Source organism: Gymnodraco acuticeps, unplaced genomic scaffold (genome assembly GCF_902827175.1).
Source record: "Gymnodraco acuticeps unplaced genomic scaffold, fGymAcu1.1, whole genome shotgun sequence".
Classification (NCBI taxonomy): Eukaryota; Metazoa; Chordata; class Actinopteri; order Perciformes; family Bathydraconidae; genus Gymnodraco; species Gymnodraco acuticeps.
In genome coordinates this window covers 1,805-25,160 of record NW_022990417.1, presented here as the reverse complement: position 1 = coordinate 25,160, position 23,356 = coordinate 1,805, and the positions used below count along the sequence as shown (strand labels likewise).

Sequence of the window (23,356 nt, the reverse complement as noted above, 5' to 3'; positions counted from 1 at the left end):
CCCATCCACGAGTAACATTTCCACGTCAGGTGTTATGTATGCTAGCAGCAACACACGGAGTTAACTCAATGATACAAACATGGGTTAATGATTAGAGGTAACTGAGTTACTCTTTATTTTGTTAAAGTTTCAGCTATTCTGTTCACAGTTCTGTCATCACATTATTTAATACGATTTGTTAAAACATTGTTGTTTCTTTTGATGCGAAATATTATTTATTTTATTTAAATAAAAAGCAATGTTAATTTTGTAAACAATTTGTTAATTTAATAATATATGTATTTTTGAATCAAGTATTAATCTTTATTGTCTTCATTGTTAGTTTCCACATGCCTAAAACAACCTCAAGCTAAATCTAAAAGTTGATGGCTAAACAAGAGGGTTTGAGAAATTGTGCAAGGCATACAGTAATAGTCTGAATAGTCGATTAGTCGTTTCATTAATCGATAGATTAATCGATTATCAAATTAGTCGTTGCAGCCCTATTATCCCATGTATAAATAAAACGTGTTATTCAGCAACCCTTGCAATTTGGGATTTTATTTTTGGTTGGTAGACCTCGGTGAGCTGGTCATTTCAAAAGTAGCTCACCAGCCCAAAAAGTGTGGGCACCCCTGCTCTAGATACTGTTGTTGCCTCAAGTAGGCTGTTTTAGACAAACACAGTTCTGATTGACTTTTTGTAAAATATTTAAATAATGTCACTCACATTTTTTAGAGCTGTTTAATAATAATCATCATTAAGTGGAGTAAGATTGCATGATTTCCCTTTTCAAGTTAGTGCAGTAGAAGTATGAAGTAGCATCAAATGGAAATACTCGAGTACAAGTACCTCAAAGCTGTAGTTAAGTAAAGTACTTTTTTTTTAAGTCGAGGCTAAGATGTCTGAAAATGTGCTATCTAAATAAACGTACCTTAGTAAATGTACTTCGTCACTCTGCCCCCAGGTCCAAAGGGATGCCCGCCTCGCAGCAGGTCCGGTTGGGTCGGAAACGCCCCCTGCCCTCCTGCCCCAACCCTCTGTTCCTCCAGTGGCTCACCGAGCTGCGGGACGCCGCCAAAGAGAAGGGCCTGAAGCTGCAGTACGTCTACCAGAAGGTAAGACATCAGAACAAAGTGCTCAGGCCTTCATACGTCATGTCTTTATTTACTGTTAGGTTTCACAGTTATAGTAAGTAGTAACACCACTGTGAAGAAATGTTATAACGTATTGCATGCAGTCTAACAAGTCCTGCATTCAAAATGTATTTTAAACATATTTACACTGTGTGTGTGTGTCACTGTGTGTGTGTGTCACTGTGTGTGTGTGTGTGTGTGTGTGTGTGTGTGTGTGTGTGTGTGTGTGTGTGTGTGTGTGTGTGTGTGTGAGTGTGTGTGTGTGTGTCACTGTGTGTGTCAATGTTTGTGTGTCACTGTGTGTGTGTGTGTGTGTGTGTGTGTGTGTGTGTGTGTGTGTGTGTGTGTGTGTGTGTGTGTGTGTGTGTGTGTGTGACTGTGTCTGTCACTGAGTGTGTGTGTGTGACTGTGTGTGTCATTGTGTGTGTGTTTGTGTGTGTGTGTGTGTGTGTGTGTGTGTGTGTGACTGTGTGTGTGTGTGTGTGTGTGACTGTGTGTGTCACTGAGTGTGTGTGTGTGTGTGTGTGTGTGTGTGTGTCACTGAGTGTGTGTGTGTCATTGTGTGTGTCACTGAGTGTGTGTGTGTGTGTGTGTGTGTGTGTGTGTGTGTGTGTGTGTGTGTGTGTGTGTGTGTGTCACTGTGTGTGCGTCACTGTGTTTGCGTCACTGTGTGTGTGTGACTGTGTCTGTCACTGAGTGTGTGTGTGTGTGTGTCACTGTATGAGGGGCCGTACAGGCCATAATTCATACTGGTCCTCTCAAGCACATACATTCTCCTTTTACATACATATATTTTATAATATGCATGTCTGAAGAGAATATATGTATGCAAGAGAAGAATGTATGTATGTGTGAAGACAATGTATGTATGTGAGAGAAGAATGTATGTATGTGTGAAGACAATGTATGTATGTGAGAGAAGAATGTATGTATGTGAGAGAAGAATGTATGTATGTGAGAGAAGAATGTATGTATGTGTGAAGACAATGTATGTATGTGAGAGAAGAATGTATGTATGTGTGAAGACAATATATGTATGTGAGAGAAGAATGTATGTATGTGAGAGAGAAAGTATCGTGGAAACGGAAGGAGTATGGTTGAAACGGAAGGCAGGTCATTCTTGCGCTGTGATTGGCTCAGAAGGTCGAGCGGGGCGGGCTCATGTTCAGAACTTCTGATTTCAAATCAACATGATGGAGGGAGATGAGTCGCGTAGATTGCAGCAAGCATTAGGGGTTTTAAGGAACATTTGGTCAACCCCTGAAACTGTCACATCCCTCGCCAGGTGTCCTTGCGGGTGCGTTCGCTTTACTTATCAGAGCGTGCCGTAAGGGCGGTTACTCTTTGGTTTATAAACTCCCGCCTGGGACGGACTGATGCATTAGATTATGTGCTATATGGAGGGGACTTTGACAGAGTATTTCTCACAAAGTACACAGTAAAAGTACTTCAATGTATTGTTAGTAGCAGTCAAACTAGTACCGAGTCCAACAGTGTCAGTTTTATGAAGAACTTGTGGTAAAATATATTTGTAAAAAGAAAATGAAGAGCTACTGATTTGAAAAAACGGCTCTCTGTATAGTTTAAATCTCCTAACAATGTTGTCCATTTATTCTTCTCCCCTCGAGTCCAACAGTGTCAGTTTTATTAAGAACTTTCAGTAAAAAATATTTGTAAAATATGAAGAGCAGCTGATTTGAAAAGACAAACGCGAGAGACGGCTGAGTGCCCGCAGTGCAGAATCGCTGTATAGTTTAAATCTCCTAACAATGTTGTCCATTTTAGACACATGCTTATTATATTTACAGCCTTAATAACATTCATTTTCTGGGCTCAATGTGTGTCTTGGCCGTTTTCGTTGTGATCGCTAAATTCACCTTGTTTCCCCTTGTTTATAATTATGTTCAACATTCCAAGCAAACGAGTGCTTTTGTTTTGAAATCACTTCCGCGAGTATCGCGCCCCCCCCCCCCCCCCTCGCTACAATGACCATTAGACCATTTAGTAAGGTAAAAAGCAAAAACGCCTCGCAGACACTCTTCCGTTTACTTGTTTAATAAAGAAAAACAAGTGGTCCGTAGATACACGGAGTCATCTAACCCTAACCCTCTCCCCCCATCATGTTGATTTGAATCAGAAGTTCTGAACATGAGCCCGCCCCGCTCGACCTTCTGAGCCAATCACAGCGCAAGAATGACCTGCCTTCCGTTTCAACCATACTTCTTCCGTTTCCACTATACTTTCTCTCTCACATACATACATTCTTCTCTCACATACATATATTGTCTTCACACATACATACATTCTTCACTTGCATACATATATTGTCTTCACACATACATACATTCTTCACTTGCATACATATATTGTCTTCACACATACATACATTCTTCTCTTGCATACATATATTCTCTTCAGACATGCATATATTATAAAATATATGTATGTAAAAGGAGAATGTATGTATTTAAGAGTGAAAATATATGTATGTAAAAGGAGAATGTATGTATGTAAGAGTGAAAATGTATGTATGTAAAGGAGAATGTATGTATGTAAGAATGAAAATATATGTATGTAAAAGGAGAATGTATGTATGTAAGAGTGAAAATATATGTATGTAAAAGAAGAATGTATGTGCGTGAAATGACCAGTATGAATTACGGCCTGTACGGCCCCTCATATGTGTGCGTGACTGTGTCTGTCACTGTGTGTGTGTGCGTGACTGTGTCTGTGTGGGGTATCTATATTACTTTGTAAGGGTAAACCCCAGCTCGGTTCAATAACCAAAACCCAGTGAACAGAGATAACAGATACTCGAGTTTCAATTTTACTTGCTGCAAGGAGAATCAGCGAGTGACAGGCCGTGTCCACTCCTTAACCAACTCCAACTCGCCTTCTCCCAGCGCATTCTTTTTATTTCAACAATACAGTAACATGACAATCATGTGGTGTTGACCAACGCCTTATTTGTTAGTGTGAATCTTGTGACTCTCAGTCATGTGAATCTGTGTGTGTGTGTATGTGTGGCACTGAACAGACTGTTCTCTGTTCCTCCATTATGCTTCTTGTAACACATTTATGAGAATACATTATGAAAACACATTTATCCTTCAATAAACTCTAACATTCCCTCCTGTTTTTCATAATTACTAGCTGGTTACAGTGTCTTTATTACTTTCAGAATTAATTCACTTGTTTTTGACATTTTCGAACCATTCGTCATATGACAGACAGTAACCTTTAAGTCTTACACATTGGAGGTTAGGTGAGTATATTCGTCCTTCTGAGAGGGGTCTGTGTCAGTATAGTCACCGTTATCTGTCTGTTGCAACATCGTTGAGTAGTGACCATTTTTTCTCTCGATGGACTTCTTCTTTTGTTGAGGATTCCTCACTCAATTGTCTTATAGTCATTAGCGTCAGACCCAGCAGGGTCACTACACACAACACCTATCCCAACATAGTCTATTGGTGATAGTGGTTCTGTTGTTTTCTTCACCGGGGTTGAGACCAGTATTTCCTAATGAAACACCGCCCTTTGTAGCCGGACTTCCACCACTTATCCGTCGTTAAGTTGGAGAGGTATTATCTTTTTGCAGTGGCTCTGATGTATCCACGTAGTTCTTTCGGCGATTTTTAGTGCAGTCGGTGTTGTCAGCAGTACCGTGTAGGGACCGTCCCACCGTGGACAGTGCCAATGCTTCCTCTTAATCACCTTCACGAGGACCTGGTCACCAGTCTGCACTCGAGTATCCTGTAAGGGAGTAGAAATGTCTGGCAAGTTATTTGTTCGAGCTATCTCATTGCTTCTGAAGAGTCTGCTCATCCATTCAGCTAATGTAGTCTCTGCCTCAGCATCACCCTCCTCCTTCACCTCGTCTGTGATTGGTAGTCTGAATTGCCTTCCTGTTATGATCTCAAAGGGAGACAACCCTGTTGCCGTGGGTGTGATTCTCATGCATGTTTCTACTTTCCTCTCTGTGGTCGCTCATTGCCTTGAGCATTGTGTCTGCAACATACTACACAGGCTCTACAAAAGTTTTTAGAAAATGTAATATAGTTGTATGTATGGAAGTGTTCATTTATTATTGTCACCATCCCTCCTGTTGAGACATGGCACGGCCCATGACTCAAATGAGCTGCTGTTTTGTAGAGACTAACAGGGAGTACTATCTTGTTGTTTATTCTGAATGTTCCCTCAGGGTCTGTGGTTAGTTTTTGGTCTAACGTGTACAGGTTTTGCGTTCACCATGCGACCTACATCACATTTTCCTTGTGACCATACGCATGGCGGCACCGTTTTCAGGACCTCTAAGGCCTCTTCACTTAGCATACATCATTGTTGTTCAGGGTCGTCTAGGTGGGCGCGTGGTGTCATCACTAGGGTAAACCCTAGAGTTTTGCGCTTTAACCCGCCTCCAGTTTGCCAACCGTTTTTGTCATCTGTCCATTTTGTTATCCTGTTACCTCTAGCCACTAATAAACCTAAGTCTCTCCATGAAGTCTCTGGGCCCCTAGCTACTGATATGTGTGGCGTGGAACCTGGTTCCATTATCAAGGCAGTGGTTGATGGGACCCTAGCATCTATTACAACATCCCCGTGTTGGTTTGCATACATCGAGTGGAACACTACCCTCTGTGGTGTCAGTCGATGCACGAGCACATCATAGTCTTTGTCTGGGCCAGGGGTGTTCTTGTACTTTAGTGTAACGTGCAATGCGTCAGGTTTCATTACTTCTTGGTCATGTTGTGGGGTGAATAGTGTTAACAGGTGTTCACCTGTGTTTGTCACGTCAGGTTGTGGCATGTCTAGTGACCAGTAGTAGTTGGGGGTGTTTATGGATTTTTGAAGGAAGACCTGGTCTTCCACCTTTTCTCCGGGCCCTACTGCTCGCATTCCCCCTTTGACTGGTACTACACTGATTTTTAACATTTCCATGCCGTCTCTCCCTAGCAAATTGACAGGGCAGTTTGAGATGAACACACATTTGAGGGATGCCTGGAGGCCTGACCTTCTATCTTCCATAAAAAGTGGCTTTGAAATCGACCTCTGATTTATGTGTCCATTTGCTGATTTTACAAACATAGTGCCAGTTGGTGGCCACATTCTTTGGACCTCTTTGTTCACTTCTGATGAGTCTGCACCGCTGTCACATAAGAATTCTAATTTTTCCCCATTGATTTCGATTGTCCTGGTAGGTTTAATACTGTTGTCTGACAGATTCAGTAATACTTCAGAAAGGTCAATGTGATGTGTGTGGACGTCCTCTTCTTCCTTTTCTACGTCTAGTCAGTTGTCATAACTATGTAGGTTATGTGAAGGGGGGGGGCCATGTCTTTCGTCTTTGTACTGTCCCTTTTGTCCCCCTTCTTTGTTCTGTGGTCTCTGTTCCTCACAGTCTCTCGCCATGTGCCCCTCCTTTCCGCACCTGTAGCAGAGGAATTTGCCTTCTGCGTTTCTGCCTCCTCCTCTGCCTCTGCCTGTTCATCTATCATTCCCTCGTCCTCTGTTAAACCCGCCTCTCCCCTGTCCTGTTCCCACAAAGAAAATCTGATTTTCTTCCCCATCTTCTCCTATGAAGAAAGCTGATGCTGACGCTTTCTTATGTCTTTTTTCTTTGATCTGGGTTGCTGCATGTTCTGCATAATTTAGGCACTCTTGTAAGTCGCATGTCCTATGGTTAACATTATGCTTGCGGATAAAGTCAGCAATACCTGGGTGGAACCCATTCATCAGGCTTTGTTTCAGCTGCTGCACATATGGGGAGTCAACAGCATTGCTGGGTGGAATTCCGCTATGGATACGGAAACAATCTTCCATTCTGATTCTGAAATCTTGTACTGACTCTTTTTCTCCCTGTCTACACCCTGAGACTTTAGTAAAGTCTCGTCTCAGTGCAAAAACCCTCTCGATTGAGATATTTACGGGAGCGAGTGCATTTATGAGGTCCTGCTGACCTGGTTCCAGCGGGTTTCCATTGGGCCAGGACCCGGTGAAATCTCCCTTTACCCTGGCCCATTCGTGGCCAAAGATTGTCATAAGGGTTCTTAAAACTTCATGTCCATTTAAACCATATGACGCTATTAATGCAGTATGGTCAAGGACAAACTGCGCCGGGTCCTGTTTGTATGGAGTCAGTCCCTCACAAGCCTTTTTACACTCATCCATTGTCCATGGGCGGAACACTCTTAACATTCTTTCTAGGTCACCGTCAACTCCATAGTGCGGGTTGGCCACTTGTACTAATGGATAAGCGTCACCCTGATATGCTGTTCCGTCGAAGGATTGTTCTGCTTCTCTTAATTCTTCAACAGGATATAACTTGGTTTCCCCCTTATTTTTTCTGGTGTGCAGTGGGCTTAATGCATCTGCCATTTCTTTGTCGATGCGTTTTTGTGTCTCTCTTTCCCTGTCTTTTCTCTCTTTCTCTTACTTCCTTTTTATTCTTTGTTCCTGCGCTTTGTGTTCTTCCACTATCGCTCTCTCTTTCTCGCGGCGTACAGCGTCAACTGACCCTGAACGCCCTGTCTCCTCGTCTGCTTTCACTGAAACAGCCGCTGCTATCATACCTTCTTCTGCTCCACCTGTCCTTTTATGGGCTTGTTCAGCCCATAAAGCTGCAACCCGCAGTTGAGCTTCTAACTTCTTTCTTTTCTTGCCTTGTGTTGTTCCAGCTGTTGCTGCTCTCAATTTGTTGCTTAATTATCTTACTGCTGTTTTCTCCAACTTTCCTCGGAAGCCGTACAGTTTATACCATTTGCTACAATAACTGGTGCTGCCATGACTATATATTTCCATATATCTCATGTCCCCTGTAGCGGCAGGCTTACTCCCATTGGACCCCATGATTCTAGCTTGGTGTTCCTACTGGACAACGTGCCGGTCGGAACATAATTCCTAATTCACCACTAGTGTACTTCAACAGACCACAGAGTTTTTGTTATCACCGTTAGGTTTCCACTCTGTGCGCTGATTCCACTGGTGACACTTTTACACACTGCTTTCACTCAATCACTCATAAGGCACGTCGATCCTCCTTCTAGGCGGAGTAGCCTTTCTCTATCAACGTTTTATCAACCTCCTTAATGGCGGAGTAACCGTGTATATCAACGTTTTATCAACCTCCTTAATGGCGGAGTAACCGTGTATATCAACTTTTTATCAACCTCCTTAATGGCGGAGTAACCGTGTATATCAACTTTTTATCAACCTCCTTAATGGCGGAGTAACCGTGTATATCAACGTTTTATCAACCTCCTTAATGGCGGAGTAAACCGTGTATATCAACGTTTTATCAACCTCCTTAATGGCGGAGTAACCGTGTATATCAACGTTTTATCAACCTCTTTAATGGCGGAGTAACCGTGTATATTAACGTTTTATCAACCTCCTTAATGGCGGAGTAACCGTGTATATCAACGTTTTATCAACCTCGTTAATGGCGGAGTAACCGTGTATATCAACGTTTTATCAACCTCCTTAATGGCGGAGTAACCGTGTATATCAACTTTTTATCAACCTCCTTAATGGCGGAGTAAACCGTGTATATCAACGTTTTATCAACCTCCTTAATGGCGGAGTAACCGTGTATATCAACGTTTTATCAACCTCCTTAATGGCGGAGTAACGTGTATATCAACGTTTTATCAACCTCCTTAATGGCGGAGTAACCGTGTATATCAACTTTTTATCAACCTCCTTAATGGCGGGAGTAACCAGTGTATATCAACGTTTTATCAACCTCCTTAATGGCGGAGTAACCGTGTATATCAACGTTTTATCAACCTCCTTAATGGCGGAGATAAACCGTGTATATCAACGTTTTATTCAACCTCCTTAATGGCGGAGTAACCGTGTATATCAACTTTTTATCAACCTCCTTAATGGCGGAGGTAACCGTGTATATCAACGTTTTATCAACCTCCTTAATGGCGGAGTAACCGTGTATATCAACTTTTTATCAACCTCCTTAATGGCGGAGTAACCGTGTATATCAACGTTTATCAACCTCCTTAATGGCGGAGTAACCGTGTATATCAACGTTTTATCAACCTCCTTAATGGCGGAGTAACCGTGTATATCAACTTTTTATTAACCTCCTTAAATGGCGGAGTAACCGTGTATATCAACTTTTTATCAACCTCCTTAATGGCGGAGTAACCGTGTATATCAACGTTTTATCTTACCCGTTATCTGTGGTCACTGGTCCGGTTGGATTCCGTCAATCGTGCCTAGGATGAGGGAGGTTGGACATATAAGCACCGGCCCGGCCACGAATTCTGCGTCCCGGGTCTTTCTCGGGGTCGGCTGATGATCCCGGCTGTCGACAGACTTGCGGCGTGTCTTTTCCCTCCTCCTTCCCGTCACGATGTATTGAAATCCGGCTCCGAAGGACCAATTAATGTGAGGTATCTATATTACTTTGTAAGGGTAAACCCCAGCTCGGTTCAATAACCAAAATCCAGTGAACAGAGATAACAGATACTCGAGTTCCAAGTTTTACTTGCTGCAAGGAGAATCGGCGAGTGACAGGCCGTGTCCACTCCTTAACCAACTCAACTCGCCTTCTCCCAGTGCATTCTTTTTATTTCAACAATACAGTAACATGACAATCATGTGGTGTTGACCAACACCTTATCTGTTAGTGTGCATCTTGTGACTCTCAGTCATGTGAATCTGTGTGTGTGTGTGTATGTGTGGCACTGAACAGACTGTTCTCTGTTCCTCCATTATGCTTCTTGTAACACATTTATGAGAATACATTATGAAAACACATTTATCCTTCAATAAACTCTAACAGTCTGTCACTGTGTGTGTGTGTCATTGTGTGTGTGTGACTGTTTGTGTGACTGTGTCTGTCACTGTGTGTCATTGTTTGTGTGTGTGTGACTGTGTTTGTCACTGTGTGTGTGTGTGTGTGTGTGTGTGTGTGTGTGTGTGTGTGTGTGTGTGTGTGTGTGTGTGTGTGTGGTGTGTGTGTGTGTGTGTGTGTGTGTGTGACTGTGTCTGTCACTGAGTGTGTGTGTGTGTGTGTCACTGTGTGTGTGCTGTGTGTGTGTGTGACTGTGTGTGTGTGACTGTGTGTGTGTGTGTGTGTGTGTGTGACTGTGTCTGTCACTGAGTGTGTGTGTGTGTGTGTGTGTGTGTGTGTGTGTGTGTGTGTGTGTGTGTGTGTGTGTGTGTGTGTGTGTGTGTGTGTGTGTGTGTGTGTGTGTGTGTGTGTGTGTGTGTGTGTGTGTGTGTGTGTGGAGCAGAGCCCCGCCCTTCAGAATGCAGTGGACACTAGGGCTGCTCGATTATGGCAAAAATCATAATCTCGATTATTTGGGTCAATAATTGATATCACGATTATTAAAAACGATTATCCATGTACTTTGAAAACATCCATTTATTGGAGGAAAACAATTTGAACAGTATGTTTTTAACAGTTGATTACCCTGAACTTTAAGTATAACTCAACTGAAATTAATAATAATAAAAAAAATAATCTTTATATTTCGATTACGTTGTTTTCGTAATCGTTGCAAGCCATAATCGTAATTGCGATTAAAATACGATTAATTGAGCAGCCCTAGTGGACACTGAAACATGCACAGACATTGGATAAATAACATAAGCGTTTAGTTTATGTAATAAAAGAGCACACGGAAAAGTGACCGTAGATAGATGACTTCAGTTGCGATTTGGCGCTATATATAATATATATTAACCCTCCGGTATCACTGCGGACATTTTTGTCCCGAATGACTAATGTGTGACTTTTTTGTTCAATCTGATTTTGTGCAAAAACTAATAATGCAAAAAAATCTATTTTGTTGCTAATCTTTGACACATCCAAGACTGTGATAAAAAAAAAAAGAGCCAGTCCCCAGATATGTATGTTTTGGAAAATAACTCATTTCCTCTGTTTTCATCATGAAAAAAAACAGTGGTTTCATGTATTCAAAATGGCATTTAAAGGGTTAAAATCCTGAAAATGATTACATTTTTGGTATTTTCTATTAGGGCGGAAGTTGCTTTAAAGATTGAACCCAAAAAAGTTGTGAAAAAAACCTTTTAATATAATGTTTTTATCAAAGTCTTTTGCAGTGGACATTTTTGTCTCGAATGACTAATTTGTGTAGTCCAATGGTAGGGGAAACACTGAGAACATAAGATAGCTAAAAGAGAATAGATGGGTAGCTTTACAAAAATAAATAACATTTGTATACATAAAAATGTCATTATAATTTCTCTGCACTACTATGAGTAATACCCAAAGGCAAAGCTAGGAAACAAATACCTACAAATACTTACTAAGATGGAATAAAATGTAACACAAAAGCGTTTTTTTGTTTGTACAAAAACAAATATTTTCTCTAAAAGTCTTTCAATGATAGCATGAGATTTCTTCTTGGATCTTAAAGACAAAGCAGTCTCAAAATGTCTTGAAGTTTACGTTCTAATCTGTCTTTGTTTGCTCTCTTACTTTTCCTGTAGGTCCAGACGCTCCGATCCACTCTCTCCCTGAAGGAGCGCCCCCTGCTGGCCGACAGGACAACAACAGCCTGGATCCACCCAGAAAGGTAGATGGAGTGTGTGTAGAAGTGTGTGTGTGTGTGTGTGTGTTCATCTCACTGTGTAAAGACACCGTTTCATGGGGAAGAAATCCCAATAATAATATGTCTCCGTGTGTGTGTTCAAGTGTCTCCATGTGTGTGTGTGTGTGTTCAAGGGTCTCTGTGTGTGTGTTCAAGTGTCTCCGTGTGTGTGTGTGTCATTCACCCTATATGTCATTGAAAACCTCTTATTTGTGACTTCTTTTGTTGAACTTTCCTTGTAGAAGAATGCAGCCGGGGATCAAGGGAAAAACAAAGGGGGGAGGAAGAAGAGGGAGTACGTACCCCAGAGACGGTCTGGAGGCTACGCTGTTCTGCTCACACTTTACAGAGTGTCTCAGGTACGCCTTCCTCCTTCACATCTACACAAAATACCTCCATGTTTTGCATCGTGGGTTCATTTGATGTCTCTCCCTCCAGATCCCAGGCAGCAAAGGCTACATGTTTAAGATGGAGCTCCAAGCAGAAGCTCAGCAGCTCTGCGATAAGTCCTTCTCTGTGGTGAGTGGAGTATTCGTTACAAGTGCATTTAAACCCGCTTATTACACCCAAATAAATTGAGGATTTGACACGACTAATGATTTTAAACATGCTTTCATATATTTGAAAATTATCGTTTTGCTTTCGCTAAGATAAAATAGTGGCGTAGCAACTTAACTTAAAATGACGACGGCACTAATCGAGATGTTCTGGTGCATAACTGTCAGTCTTTTACCTCCTTTTATTTATTTTGACATTATTAAACACCAATATGTAGAAGTATTGGATCATTGCGTGTGGGCTGTAACAGTTTAACACGGGTAGACACTCTGAAATGACCACGAAGCATTATTATGACACAGAATAATGAACTATTTAAATCAAATCAAGTTTTATTTATATAGCACATTTTCAAAACGATTTTTGGTCAAAGTGCTGTACATACAATCAAAATACTTTACAATAAAAACACTTTACAATAAAAACACTTAACAACAGCACAAATAAAAAAATCACACCTATTCTGTGTGTTGACATTTACGACCATCCCTGCTTCTAATCTCCCGTAAGGAATGTGATAATGGAGTCGTATGTTGATACTACCAGGTTTTATGGCCTGACCTGGCGGGCACAGGGGGGGTTTTACGACTGTGAGAACGCGGGCTTCTAAGCACCACGGATGTCAGAGACATCTCCATTGTTCCCAGGTGTTCACGTACCGTCCCCCAATTGACTCTCTGTATACTAGTTAAAAGGTCTACCAAGATGCGAGGCGGATCAGATTTGACATGGCAACCCACCCGTGCAGTCAGAACCTTTGACTGTGTGACTTGTGATGTGAATTTCTCCGGCCGATGCTTGTATTAAAGATCCGTGTTTGTTTGGAGGCATGTGGCGTAGTGGGTTAGTGCCTAGGTGTTGGGGTCAGGGGGTCACAGGTTCAAACCCCACTGCAGTCAGCATGTCGTTGTGTCCCTGAGACTCTTCACCCCAAATTGCTCCTGTGGGAGCCACAGTATTGAGTATGTAAGTCGCTTTGGATAAAAGCGTCTAACAAGTAACATGTAATAATAAAAAAAAGATCCATGTTAATAATATTTTTGTTTTTTTTAAATCGTACATTTGGGAAAACCCGGCGCTCCCGGAGAAATCCCGCTATGCCACGGACAAGTTAATGAACTTTAACCCGTGGTATTTATCTCGTTGTAATTGTAGCTTGCTGGAAGAATATCTAAGCCCCCTGATGTCATGCTAAGACATCTTACTAATGTTTGGTTTTTTTAAATCGTACATTTTGGGAAAAACCCGGTGCCCCCGGAGAAAACCCGTTATGCCACGGATAAGTTAATGAACTTTAACCCGTGGTATTTATCTCGTTGTAATTGTAGCTTGCTGGAAGAATATCTAAGCCCCCTGATGTCATGCTAAGACATTTTACTAATGTTTGGTTTTTTAAAATCGTACATTTTGGGAAAAACCCGGTGCCCCCGGAGAAAACCCGTTATGCCACGGATAAGTTAGTGGCTTTTATCTCCTGGACTGCTGAGCTCGATTCTCCTGAACCGTTTTCATGTGTTCAAGGTAGTCATTGTCAACGGTGACGATCTTCACATTCAAGCCGTTCATTCGGTCTTGATCTTCTTGGACCCTTTGTCCGAGTTCGCCGTTTGGATTCTGATCCGCGGTGTTTTTGGCCTGCTGAGCTCTTTTCTCCCCAAACGTTTTCTTGGATTCAAGGAAGTCATTGTGAAGACTGACGTTGTTCACATTCAAGCCGTTCATTCGGTCCTGATCGCCGTTTGGATTCTGAACCGCTGTGTTTCTTTCCCTCAGCGGCTCATCACACATAGACTGCAGGTCGTTAATCTTTTCCTGCAGGGTTTTGTTCTGAGAACGACCCTTCCTCAAAACACCAATCTCTAGGTTAAGTTCAACAAGATCCTTCGCCATGGCGGCACTATCACACCTCAAGGTCTCGTTGGATGCCTGCAAAGCCTCGTACTTGATCATGAGATGCTTTTCCTTGTGAACCTCATTGCTCAAACCCTGGATCTTTTTAAACAAAGCCTCGTTCTTCCTCGTAACGTCCTCTCTCTCAGCTTTCGCCTCCTTGTAAGAGTCCTCGAGGTGCATGAAACGCAGATGCCTTTCCTTGAGCTGCAACACTTCTTCTCGCAGGGAGACATGTTCGAGGCTCATGGCGGCTTTTTCTGTCACCATTGCGTTGCAACGTTCCCTAATGGTGTCCTCGTTCTCAAGTTCTTGGCACAACTCGACTTTCTTTTGTTGCAACAATTGCATTTGCTGGAAAATCAACTCTTTTTCTTCCTTCGCAATGTTGTATGACCCCAGAAGATCCTCTAAACCCAGAAGCTTCTTTGAAAGCTCAAAGATCTCTTCTTGCAAGTCTTCGGTTTGGCTCATTTCCTCATATTTCGACCGGTTCATTTCGTCCATCTCAAACTGCACCATGCTTTCATTTTCAAGCTCCCTGCAGAGATCGTCCACTTCCTGCTGCAGAGCCTGGTTCTTCTGGAAAACCGTCTCTATCTCTGCCTTAGACACTTGGAAACGATCCTGAAGTTGCTCTTTCCTTTGTTTGAGATACTGAAGTTCTTCCTCAAGGCCACCATTTACTCTGATGGTTTCCTCTGCGTCACTTCTCAATGCATCAAGCGTTTCCTCTGCAGCAGAATAGCTTTGGATCGATGAACGCACCTCTTTAATCTGTGCTTCGAGCTCTCTCTGTACACGTAGTGCAGCTTCATGCTCGGCTTTGATAGCATCGATGCTATCCAGCTCATCTAGCTTGTCAAACATCTGTTCCTCGAGGATCTGTCGTTCACGCTCCAATTCCTTGTTTGTCTGGATTAGTCCCTGGAACATCGCCTCTACGGTAACGTTATTTTCGATCTTCTCACTAAGAACCCTCACTGCTTTTTCGAGGTAGGCACACTTGCGCCTCGCGACATGTCCCTCTGCCTTCAGAGCGTCAAACTGCTCCCCCAGCGCTGGAAAGCTGCCGAACTGTTTTTGTATGGATTGCATTTCCACATGTAGGGTCTTGAGATGTTCTTCAACTGCCCCAAGACTCCTCCTAACTCCAGCGTAGTCACCTCCCAATTCCGCTTGTTCCTTATTGCAGGACATGTTTTTTTAAGATGACAATGATACACGCACAGAAGCAACTGGTAATACCTAACTGTTTGTGTTGTCAGCGTCAGACTGGTTTCTGCTAAGCCAAGATATGCTGTGCCTTGAAACTCAAACTGGTCTCCTTGCAGGTTCCCATTTGGAACTATCGATGATGTCACAAAGCACATCACAGCATCATCATGACATCACTTGGAATTTCTGCACAATGCTCACATGTAGAGATGTGGCCATGGCAACAGTGAAGATGCATTCTGGGTAACTTTGCCCAGGCATTCCATTTTTGAAAAAACAACAACAAGATGGCTGACTCCTTCCTACTCTCTATTCTACTCAATATTAAGGGAGTTCTTTGTGGAGGATTATGTGGTGAAAATGAACACACCGATGTTCTGAAACTAATATATAAAAAGGGACTTGTGTTGGGATGTCCTGTTAACAATAAACCATTATTATTACTCAAAAATTGTCGTCAAAAGCAGAGAAAATACTCCAATTGAAAATACTTCCTAATAATACTCTTTATTCAAAAAAAATGTTGAGTCTGTAGGCATGACATATTAATGTTTTTGGTACAAAATTAGCTTGAGAACAATTTTTTATTGGCCATTTATTGACTGATATGACGGCACAGGGTACCCTGATCAGAGCGTCCTGAATATTTGTATTTTAATTCAGTTAACTTTTATGTGTCTGTAGCCAGATCTGGGCAGTAAGTACACGGCCTGGTCTTCAGTGAGCACTCTGATCCAGAAGAACCTGATGATGAAGACCCACAACCCTGCAAGGTACAGAGGAAACACACACACACACACACACACGATGGATTGACACACACATTATTTCTGTACGATTTCAGATTCAGAGTGTTTTGAAGTGGAAACGGGGGCTTCTCTTTCGTTTAAATGGAGTTCACTCTTCCTCCCTCTTCAGGTATTCTCTGACAGAAGAGGGTCTGGCTTTAGGGGAGCGCCTCGAGTCTTTAGAGGGAACTAAAGGTCCAGAAGGAGACAGAGAGGAGGCCAGGAGTGAAGGAAACGAGCAGGAGGAGGGAGAAGAAGGTGGCCCGGGGATTGTGGACCTCACTGTTAGTGATGATGACGAAGAGGAGAAGGAAGAGGAGAGAATACAGTGAGTGTGCTTCAAAACTTCTGGGACAAAAACGTATCATTATCTCAACAAGTAACTCTACTCTGAAATGCATTTAAGTCGTACCTTTATTTTCCTTTTGTCATATGTTGTATAGACTAAGTGTTTAGAGACCAGTTAAACATTCAAGATTCAAGATAACGTGGTCTTGGTTTTGACAATCTTAAGTCCCAGCCTCCTCCAACAACTTACGACATAAAAAGGAATAAATATAGTCCAAAAATATATAGAACGGTGCAAGTAAAAAGCAAAAATAGGTCAACTATATACATGTAAAAAGTAAATACAGAAAAATACGGTGCTTTCTACTTTAATATACGAAAATAGGTAGACTTTCCTTTGTGTGTTTTAGCTTGTAATGTTTCTGATGAACTCTCCAATTGTAGATGTGTAAGTAATATATATTTAAGACCGAAATATCTCCATTATGTTTTATGATTGCACTTGTGTTGTTGAACTGTTTGTCAATACAATAAAAGGAATTGAACCGTCTTTTTCCAGACCTACAGAGAGGCCGACCTCCTCTGCTTCCCAGCCGAGGGTTCTCGTTCCTGGGATGTTCTTTTCAGGGAAACCCCGAAATGTACCGAGCAGAAACCCAAAGTCCTGGAGTCTCCTTCCCGGCTCCTACGAGATCATCCTCTGTGTGGACTTCATTGAGACAACGGGGTAAGACCGCTGTGTGTTTTAAACTGTGTGAATCAAACGTGTGTGTGTGTGTGTGTTTCCTGAACGGTCGGTGTGTTTGTGAAGCGGAAGCAAAAACTGCAAGCAGGATCTGGTCAAAGAGCTGCAGAGGAACGGAGTGACGTTCGATGTGAGGAAGCTCAACGTGGGAGATTTCCTGTGGGTCGCTCGGGAAAAGGTTGCGCCTATTCCAGGTAACACAACGTAGAAAACAACTCGCCTATTGTGCAAAATCCACTGCTCCATGTCTCTTCTACATCAACATGTGTCCCCTCTTCTTCATGTCTCTTCTACATCAACATGTGTCCCCTCTTCTTCATGTCTCTTCTACATCAACATGTGTCCCCTCTTCTTCATGTCTCTTCTACATCAACATGTGTCCCCTCTTCTTCATGTCTCTTCTACATCAACATGTGTCCCCTCTTCTTCATGTCTCTTCTACATCAACATGTGTCCCCTCTTCTCCATGTCTCTTCTACATCAACATGTGTCCCCTCTTCTTCATGTCTCTTCTACATCAACATGTGTCCCCTCTTCTTCATGTCTCTTCTACATCAACATGTGTCCCCTCTTCTTCATGTCTCTTCTACATCAACATGTGTCCCCTCTTCTTCATGTCTCTTCTACATCAACATGTGTTCCCTCTTCTTCATGTCTCTTCTACATCAACATGTGTCCCCTCTTCTCCATGTCTCCTCTACATCAGCATGTGTCCCCTCTTCTTCATGTCTCTTCTACATCAACATGTGTCCCCTCTTCTTCATGTCTCTTCTACATCAGCATGTGTCCCCTCTTCCTCATGTCTCTTCTACATCAACATGTGTCCCCTCTGTGGAAAGAGACTCTGAAAGTTTCAGGAACAAAGATTCTCTCTCTTTTTGATCCATTTATATAAAAACCTGTCTGAAAATGAGCTGATCAGATTTTGGCCACTTTATGATGTCATAACGATGTTTTGGCTTGGGTAACCATTAGCCAATCAGCATCCAAGGTAACCCCCCCCTCCCCCTTTATCGCCTGAATCTCCTCCTAGAGCACCAATAGCCGCGTTCACACCAAGTACTTTGCCGTACTTAGTTCCCAGCACTTAGTTCCCCCATGGAACTAAAGAGCCGATCGCGTTCACACCGGAATAAGTTCCCTGAGGGAGGATTACGCAAATGAAGCCGCTGACGTCACTTCTTCTTCTTCTGCTTTGGGTTTACTGGCAGGGCCGCAAACCACTTCACGGCGTATACTGCCACCCAAAGTCCCCGGAGTTGGGGACTGGCTTCAGTAGAAGCTGCTGGGACTCCCAGCAGCTTCTACTGAAGCCTTCCGAGTAAATCGCCAGAACGCCGACACCTCCTCATCTCCACCGCTCCCATGTTTTATTTTGTGTTGCCATAAGTTAGTCTCTCTCTGTTGGTGCGCGGGGCGAATGCTAATAATGCTAATAATGCTAATGCCACAAATACAATGGCGGCTTCACAAAACTTTTCAGAGTTTTACGGGGCGTGGTTTGCAATTCGCCCAGCCAATCAGAAATTGGAACTTTTTTCTCCCCAGGAAAGTCCCACCTCTCTAGCAGGGACTGAAAAGCTGGGAAAAGTTCTCATGAACTAAATTCTCTTTTTGGTGTGAACGCAAAATCCCAGGAAGTATCGGAACTAAAAGGGAAAAGTACTCCGGTGTGAAAGTGCCTTATGTGTTCTTTGTACCCAAATGTCTCTCAGAGGGGCGTGGGGAGGGGCTCCTTATTTTCATCTAAATTAACAGACAGAGAATCAGCACTTTGGAAACAGGGCTGAAACAGAGGGGATTATGGGTAATGCTGCAATGATCTGTTTGGCGTTTCAGCCAAGCAGAGACAGGCTCTGTATATATCTAAGACCTGTAATATATCGATGAAACACAGTATAATAGGGGACCTTTACCATAAAGTAAAAGACACAGGAAGTGAGGAAGAGAATCCCATCACCTTGTTCCCTTAGCATGTCTCAAAACTATCTACATAAACTCGTAATTATTATTCTTATTTTTAAACATGTATTTATTGATTTTTTACATTTATCACATTACACAAACACAACCGAACATTAGACATATGGCAGATTACAAAATAATGCTAAAATGAAAAGTGTGCAGTTAGTAGAAATCAGTTTAAAGTACAGACCAAGAATATAAATAAATTAACAAATTCAACAGAAATACAACAAAAGCACAACCAGAGCTTACAATTCTCCAAATAGACGAACCGTATTCAACATTTCCTCACCGTGGTTTACCCTCTTCACTTTAACCGTCCACCGCTTCTGCAATGTCCCAATTTTGTAATAAATTCCAACTCGTAATCATTTAGTCTTTCTCTGACTCCAGGTCAGTTGCGGACCCCCGTTGGCCGTGAGCTCGTCCTGGATTACATCATCGAGAGGAAGAGGATGGACGACCTGTGCGGCAGCATCATCGACGGGCGCTTCAGGGAACAGAAGGTGAAGAAAATACATCTTCGTCAACTCCATCAAATTATTAGTCGTGTACTCCGTTAACCAGAGCCCTGCATGCTGACTTGAAATGGCTTGTTTTGCCCGACAAATGGTCAATAATCCCAAAGATATTTTCAGTTTATTATGATATGAAATGTAGAAATGCAAGAAGATTATCATATTTAAGATTAGACAAACCTTTATTAATCCCCATAGGGTTATTCTATCGGTAAAGCAGCAACAGGTATACGAGTGAAACACGGAATATATCAAAATAACAATATAATAATTCGGTGGAACTGTAAACATACATATATGGATACTTAAAATGTATATAAATGTCTGTCTTCAAGTGCATGTCCAAAAGTAGGTACATAGGATGCATCTTAAGTTTTATTTGAACTTGATGATTCATTTAAACATTTAATCGCAAATCAAAATGGTTAAATCTTCTGTAATGAGTTTCTTTGCTTTTACTCTCCGTATCTTTTGATAAAAAAAACCTTTTCCATCTTGTTATAAATTTGAAAACACTAATTGATATTCTACAATGCTGTTAATCAAATGATATAAAGAGTGTTTTTTTTACATGTGTTACTGTGCACAGCGAGAAATGTCCCTTTCTTCTCCTCATCAGTTCCGTCTGAAGCGCTGTGGTCTGCGTAACCCCTGCTACCTGGTGGAGGAGTGTGGGAAGGCTGCCTCTCACCTGAGTTTACCTGAGTCCACGCTGCAGCAGGCCATCATCAACACACAGGTGAGAGAACACACACTCACACACCTGCATGGTGGTTTAGGTGCTGTTTACACGAGAACGCAAACGGTTGTATCCGCTACTTTTCTCTTTCGTATAGCCCGTTCGTTCACACGAGGCTGTAACGGAGACGCGGAAACGATAACGGGTCCCAAGGTGGATAGATCTGCAACTGGAACGCTCTGGGGGGCCAAACGGCTCCGTGTGTACGCCCTATACGATCATTTCCTGATAACGATGAAGCCATAGCCCCGCCTCTCCCCGCCTCTCCCCGCCTCTGCTGCTCACTGCTGTAGCATGCTCAGTAGCTAGTGCTACTGAGCATGCTACAGATGTTAGTGCTAAATCTACAGCTCCTCTTAGTGTTGTCACGATACCAACATTTTGGTTTCGATACCAAGTCAAGAATTGCGATTCCGATTATTTTTCGATACTTTTCTTAAAAAAAGGGAAACAGTCGTAAATGTAATTATTGTGCTTTATTTCACACCAGAACCAGAACACAAACTTTTAAACAATGAGAACAATAAATTAAATAAATGACTAGAATTCGTATTAAATTAATTTAAGCATCATCTATAAACAACTTTTTTGTTTTTCGCTTCTGGCGTCTTTTTTGTCAACAAGCCGAGGCGCAGCGGCAGTTGCACTCCCACTTGCTGCCATGCTTCTCGCTTTCTCACATGCTCTGGCAGCTAGCGCGTGCACGAGAGAGGGGAGGGACTTAGAGCGTGCTTGAGAGAGGGGAGGCACTTAGAGCGTGCTTGAGAGAGGGGAGGGACTTAGAGCGTGCACGAGAAAGGGGGGGGACTTAGAGCGTGCTTGAGAGAGGGGAGGGACTTAGAGCGTGCACGAGAAAGGGGGGGACTTAGAGCGTGCTTGAGAGAGGGGAGGGACTTAGATCGTGCACGAGAGAGGGGGGGACTTAGTGCGTGCTTGAGAGGGCCGGCACTTAGAGCGTGCTTGGGAGGGGAGGCACTTAGAGCGTGCTTGAGAGAGGGGAGGCACTTAGAGCGTGCTTGAGAGAGGGGAGGCACTTAGAGCGTGCTTGGGAGGGGAGGCACTTAGAGCGTGCTTGAGAGAGGGGAGGCACTTAGAGCGTGCTTGAGAGAGGGGAGGCACTTAGAGCGTGCTTGAGAGAGGGGGGGCACTTAGAGCGTGCACGAGAAAGGGGGGACTTAGAGCGTGCTTGAGAGAGGGGAGGGACTTAGAGCGTGCTTGAGAGAGGGGAGGCACTTAGAGCGTGCACGAGAGAGGGGGGGACTTAGAGCGTGCACGAGAGGGGCGGGATTTAGAGCGTGCTTGAGAGGGGAGGGACTTAGAGCGTGCTTGAGAGAGGGGAGGGACTTAGAGCGTGCACGAGAGGGGAGGGACTTAGAGCGTGCTTGAGAGGGGAGGGACTTAGAGCGTGCTTGAGAGGGGAGGGACTTAGAGCGTGCTTGAGAGGGGAGGGACTTAGAGCGTGCACGAGAGGGGGGGGACTTAGAGCGTGCTTGAGAGGGGAGAGACTTAGAGCGTGCTTGAGAGAGGGGAGGGACTTAGAGCGTGCTTGAGAGAGGGGAGGCACTTAGAGCGTGCACGAGAGAGGGGGGGACTTAGAGCGTGTACGAGAGGGGCGGGACTTAGAGCGTGCACGAGAGGGGCGGGACTGCAGGCATGAAGCAGAGTGCTGAACACACGGCTCTTATTAAAACAGCGCTTTCTCACCGGAGTACTTTCCCCCGTCATTCTTAAAGTACCGATACTAATGAAACGGAGGAATCGTAACGTTTTTAACGGCAGGGTATCGCGGTACCTTTCAAGTATCGGTACACCGTGCAACACTAGCTCCTCTACCACAACCATCAGCAACAAGTGGATAAATCCACCGCGGTGCATAAACAGAAGGGCAACCATGGCAACCATGCTCAGGGGTCTTCTTCGCTGCTTTTGGTGTATTTTGTGGCAGAAGTACAGCGCCACTTACAGGCCGGCATGTGTACTACAACGTCTCCAGCGCTCCCGAGCGGTCTCGTGTGAACGGAAGACTTTTTGATATCGTATTCGGTTCGTTTGCGTTGGGGTCTTAATGTGCACTGCATTAATCACAAAACAAGATTTGTTTGAGTCTCTGATGTATACATGTTGTCTTTTGTATGTATGTGTGTGTATGTGTGTGTGTGTGTGTGTGTGTGTGTGTGTGTGTGTGTGTGTGTGGTGTGTGGTGGTGTGTGTGTGTGTGTGTGTGTGTGTGTGTGTGTTGTGTGTTGTGTGTGTGTGTGTGTGTGTGTGTGTGTGTTGTGTGTGTGTGTGTGTGTGTGTGTTCTTGATCGCTTCTTTGTGAAGAGAGTCCAGGATGTGAGGGAGTCGATGGCCTACCTCACGTCATGACTCGATACCTTAATAAACTCTACCAGGTAAACGTTTAATACCATATTTTATAAAAGCAATACATGTTATGTTTTTAAAATCGTCCCAAAAGATAAAACAATTACGGTAGGGGTTTTGCCTCAAACTTCAATCATTTAGACATGTTCTTATGCCTTTTGAACCCTTGTTCTATAAAGAAATGAGTATATTGTGTATTACTGTATAGGGGTCTAAGACGGCCCCAAAACAAGTGGAATAGTTCTGATAATAAACTTTTAAATCTGTTTCCTCCAGAACTGTACGCTGACGTGTCGCTCCAGAGAGCTGGAGGGGATAGAGAGGATGAGGAAGAGGAGAGAGGGGACCCCCCCCCTGCTCTCTTATCTCTTTTGCAGAGTTCAACCACGGTGCAATCAAAAACAAGGTGGTGTGTGTCCGTCTCTTTGTTTTTTGCATTTAAAAGAAAGACTTTTTGTAGCAATACCTGTTTTTAAATTCCAACTACCCTGTTGGTCCATAATCTATTTTTTTACAATACTTTATTCAGAAGACAGTTGAGAACATTTCCCCAGTTACAGGGAGTAGTAGACATTAGCAATAAGGGAT

General features: G+C 43.1%; 1 protein-coding gene across 1 annotated transcript; it reads left to right on the top strand.

Moving 5' to 3' along the window:
- Positions 1 to 921: 921 nt before the first annotated feature.
- Positions 922 to 23,080, top strand: LOC117551889 (crossover junction endonuclease MUS81-like; the record flags this gene model as incomplete). Its single annotated transcript, XM_034224970.1, has 12 exons — positions 922 to 946; positions 1,032 to 1,097; positions 11,595 to 11,680; positions 11,938 to 12,054; positions 12,134 to 12,214; positions 16,046 to 16,134; positions 16,280 to 16,477; positions 16,997 to 17,164; positions 17,249 to 17,376; positions 19,541 to 19,653; positions 20,285 to 20,404; positions 23,045 to 23,080. Coding segments are annotated over exons 1-12 (1,227 nt in total), but the record flags the coding sequence as incomplete, so codon positions are not given.
- Positions 23,081 to 23,356: the final 276 nt, after the last annotated feature.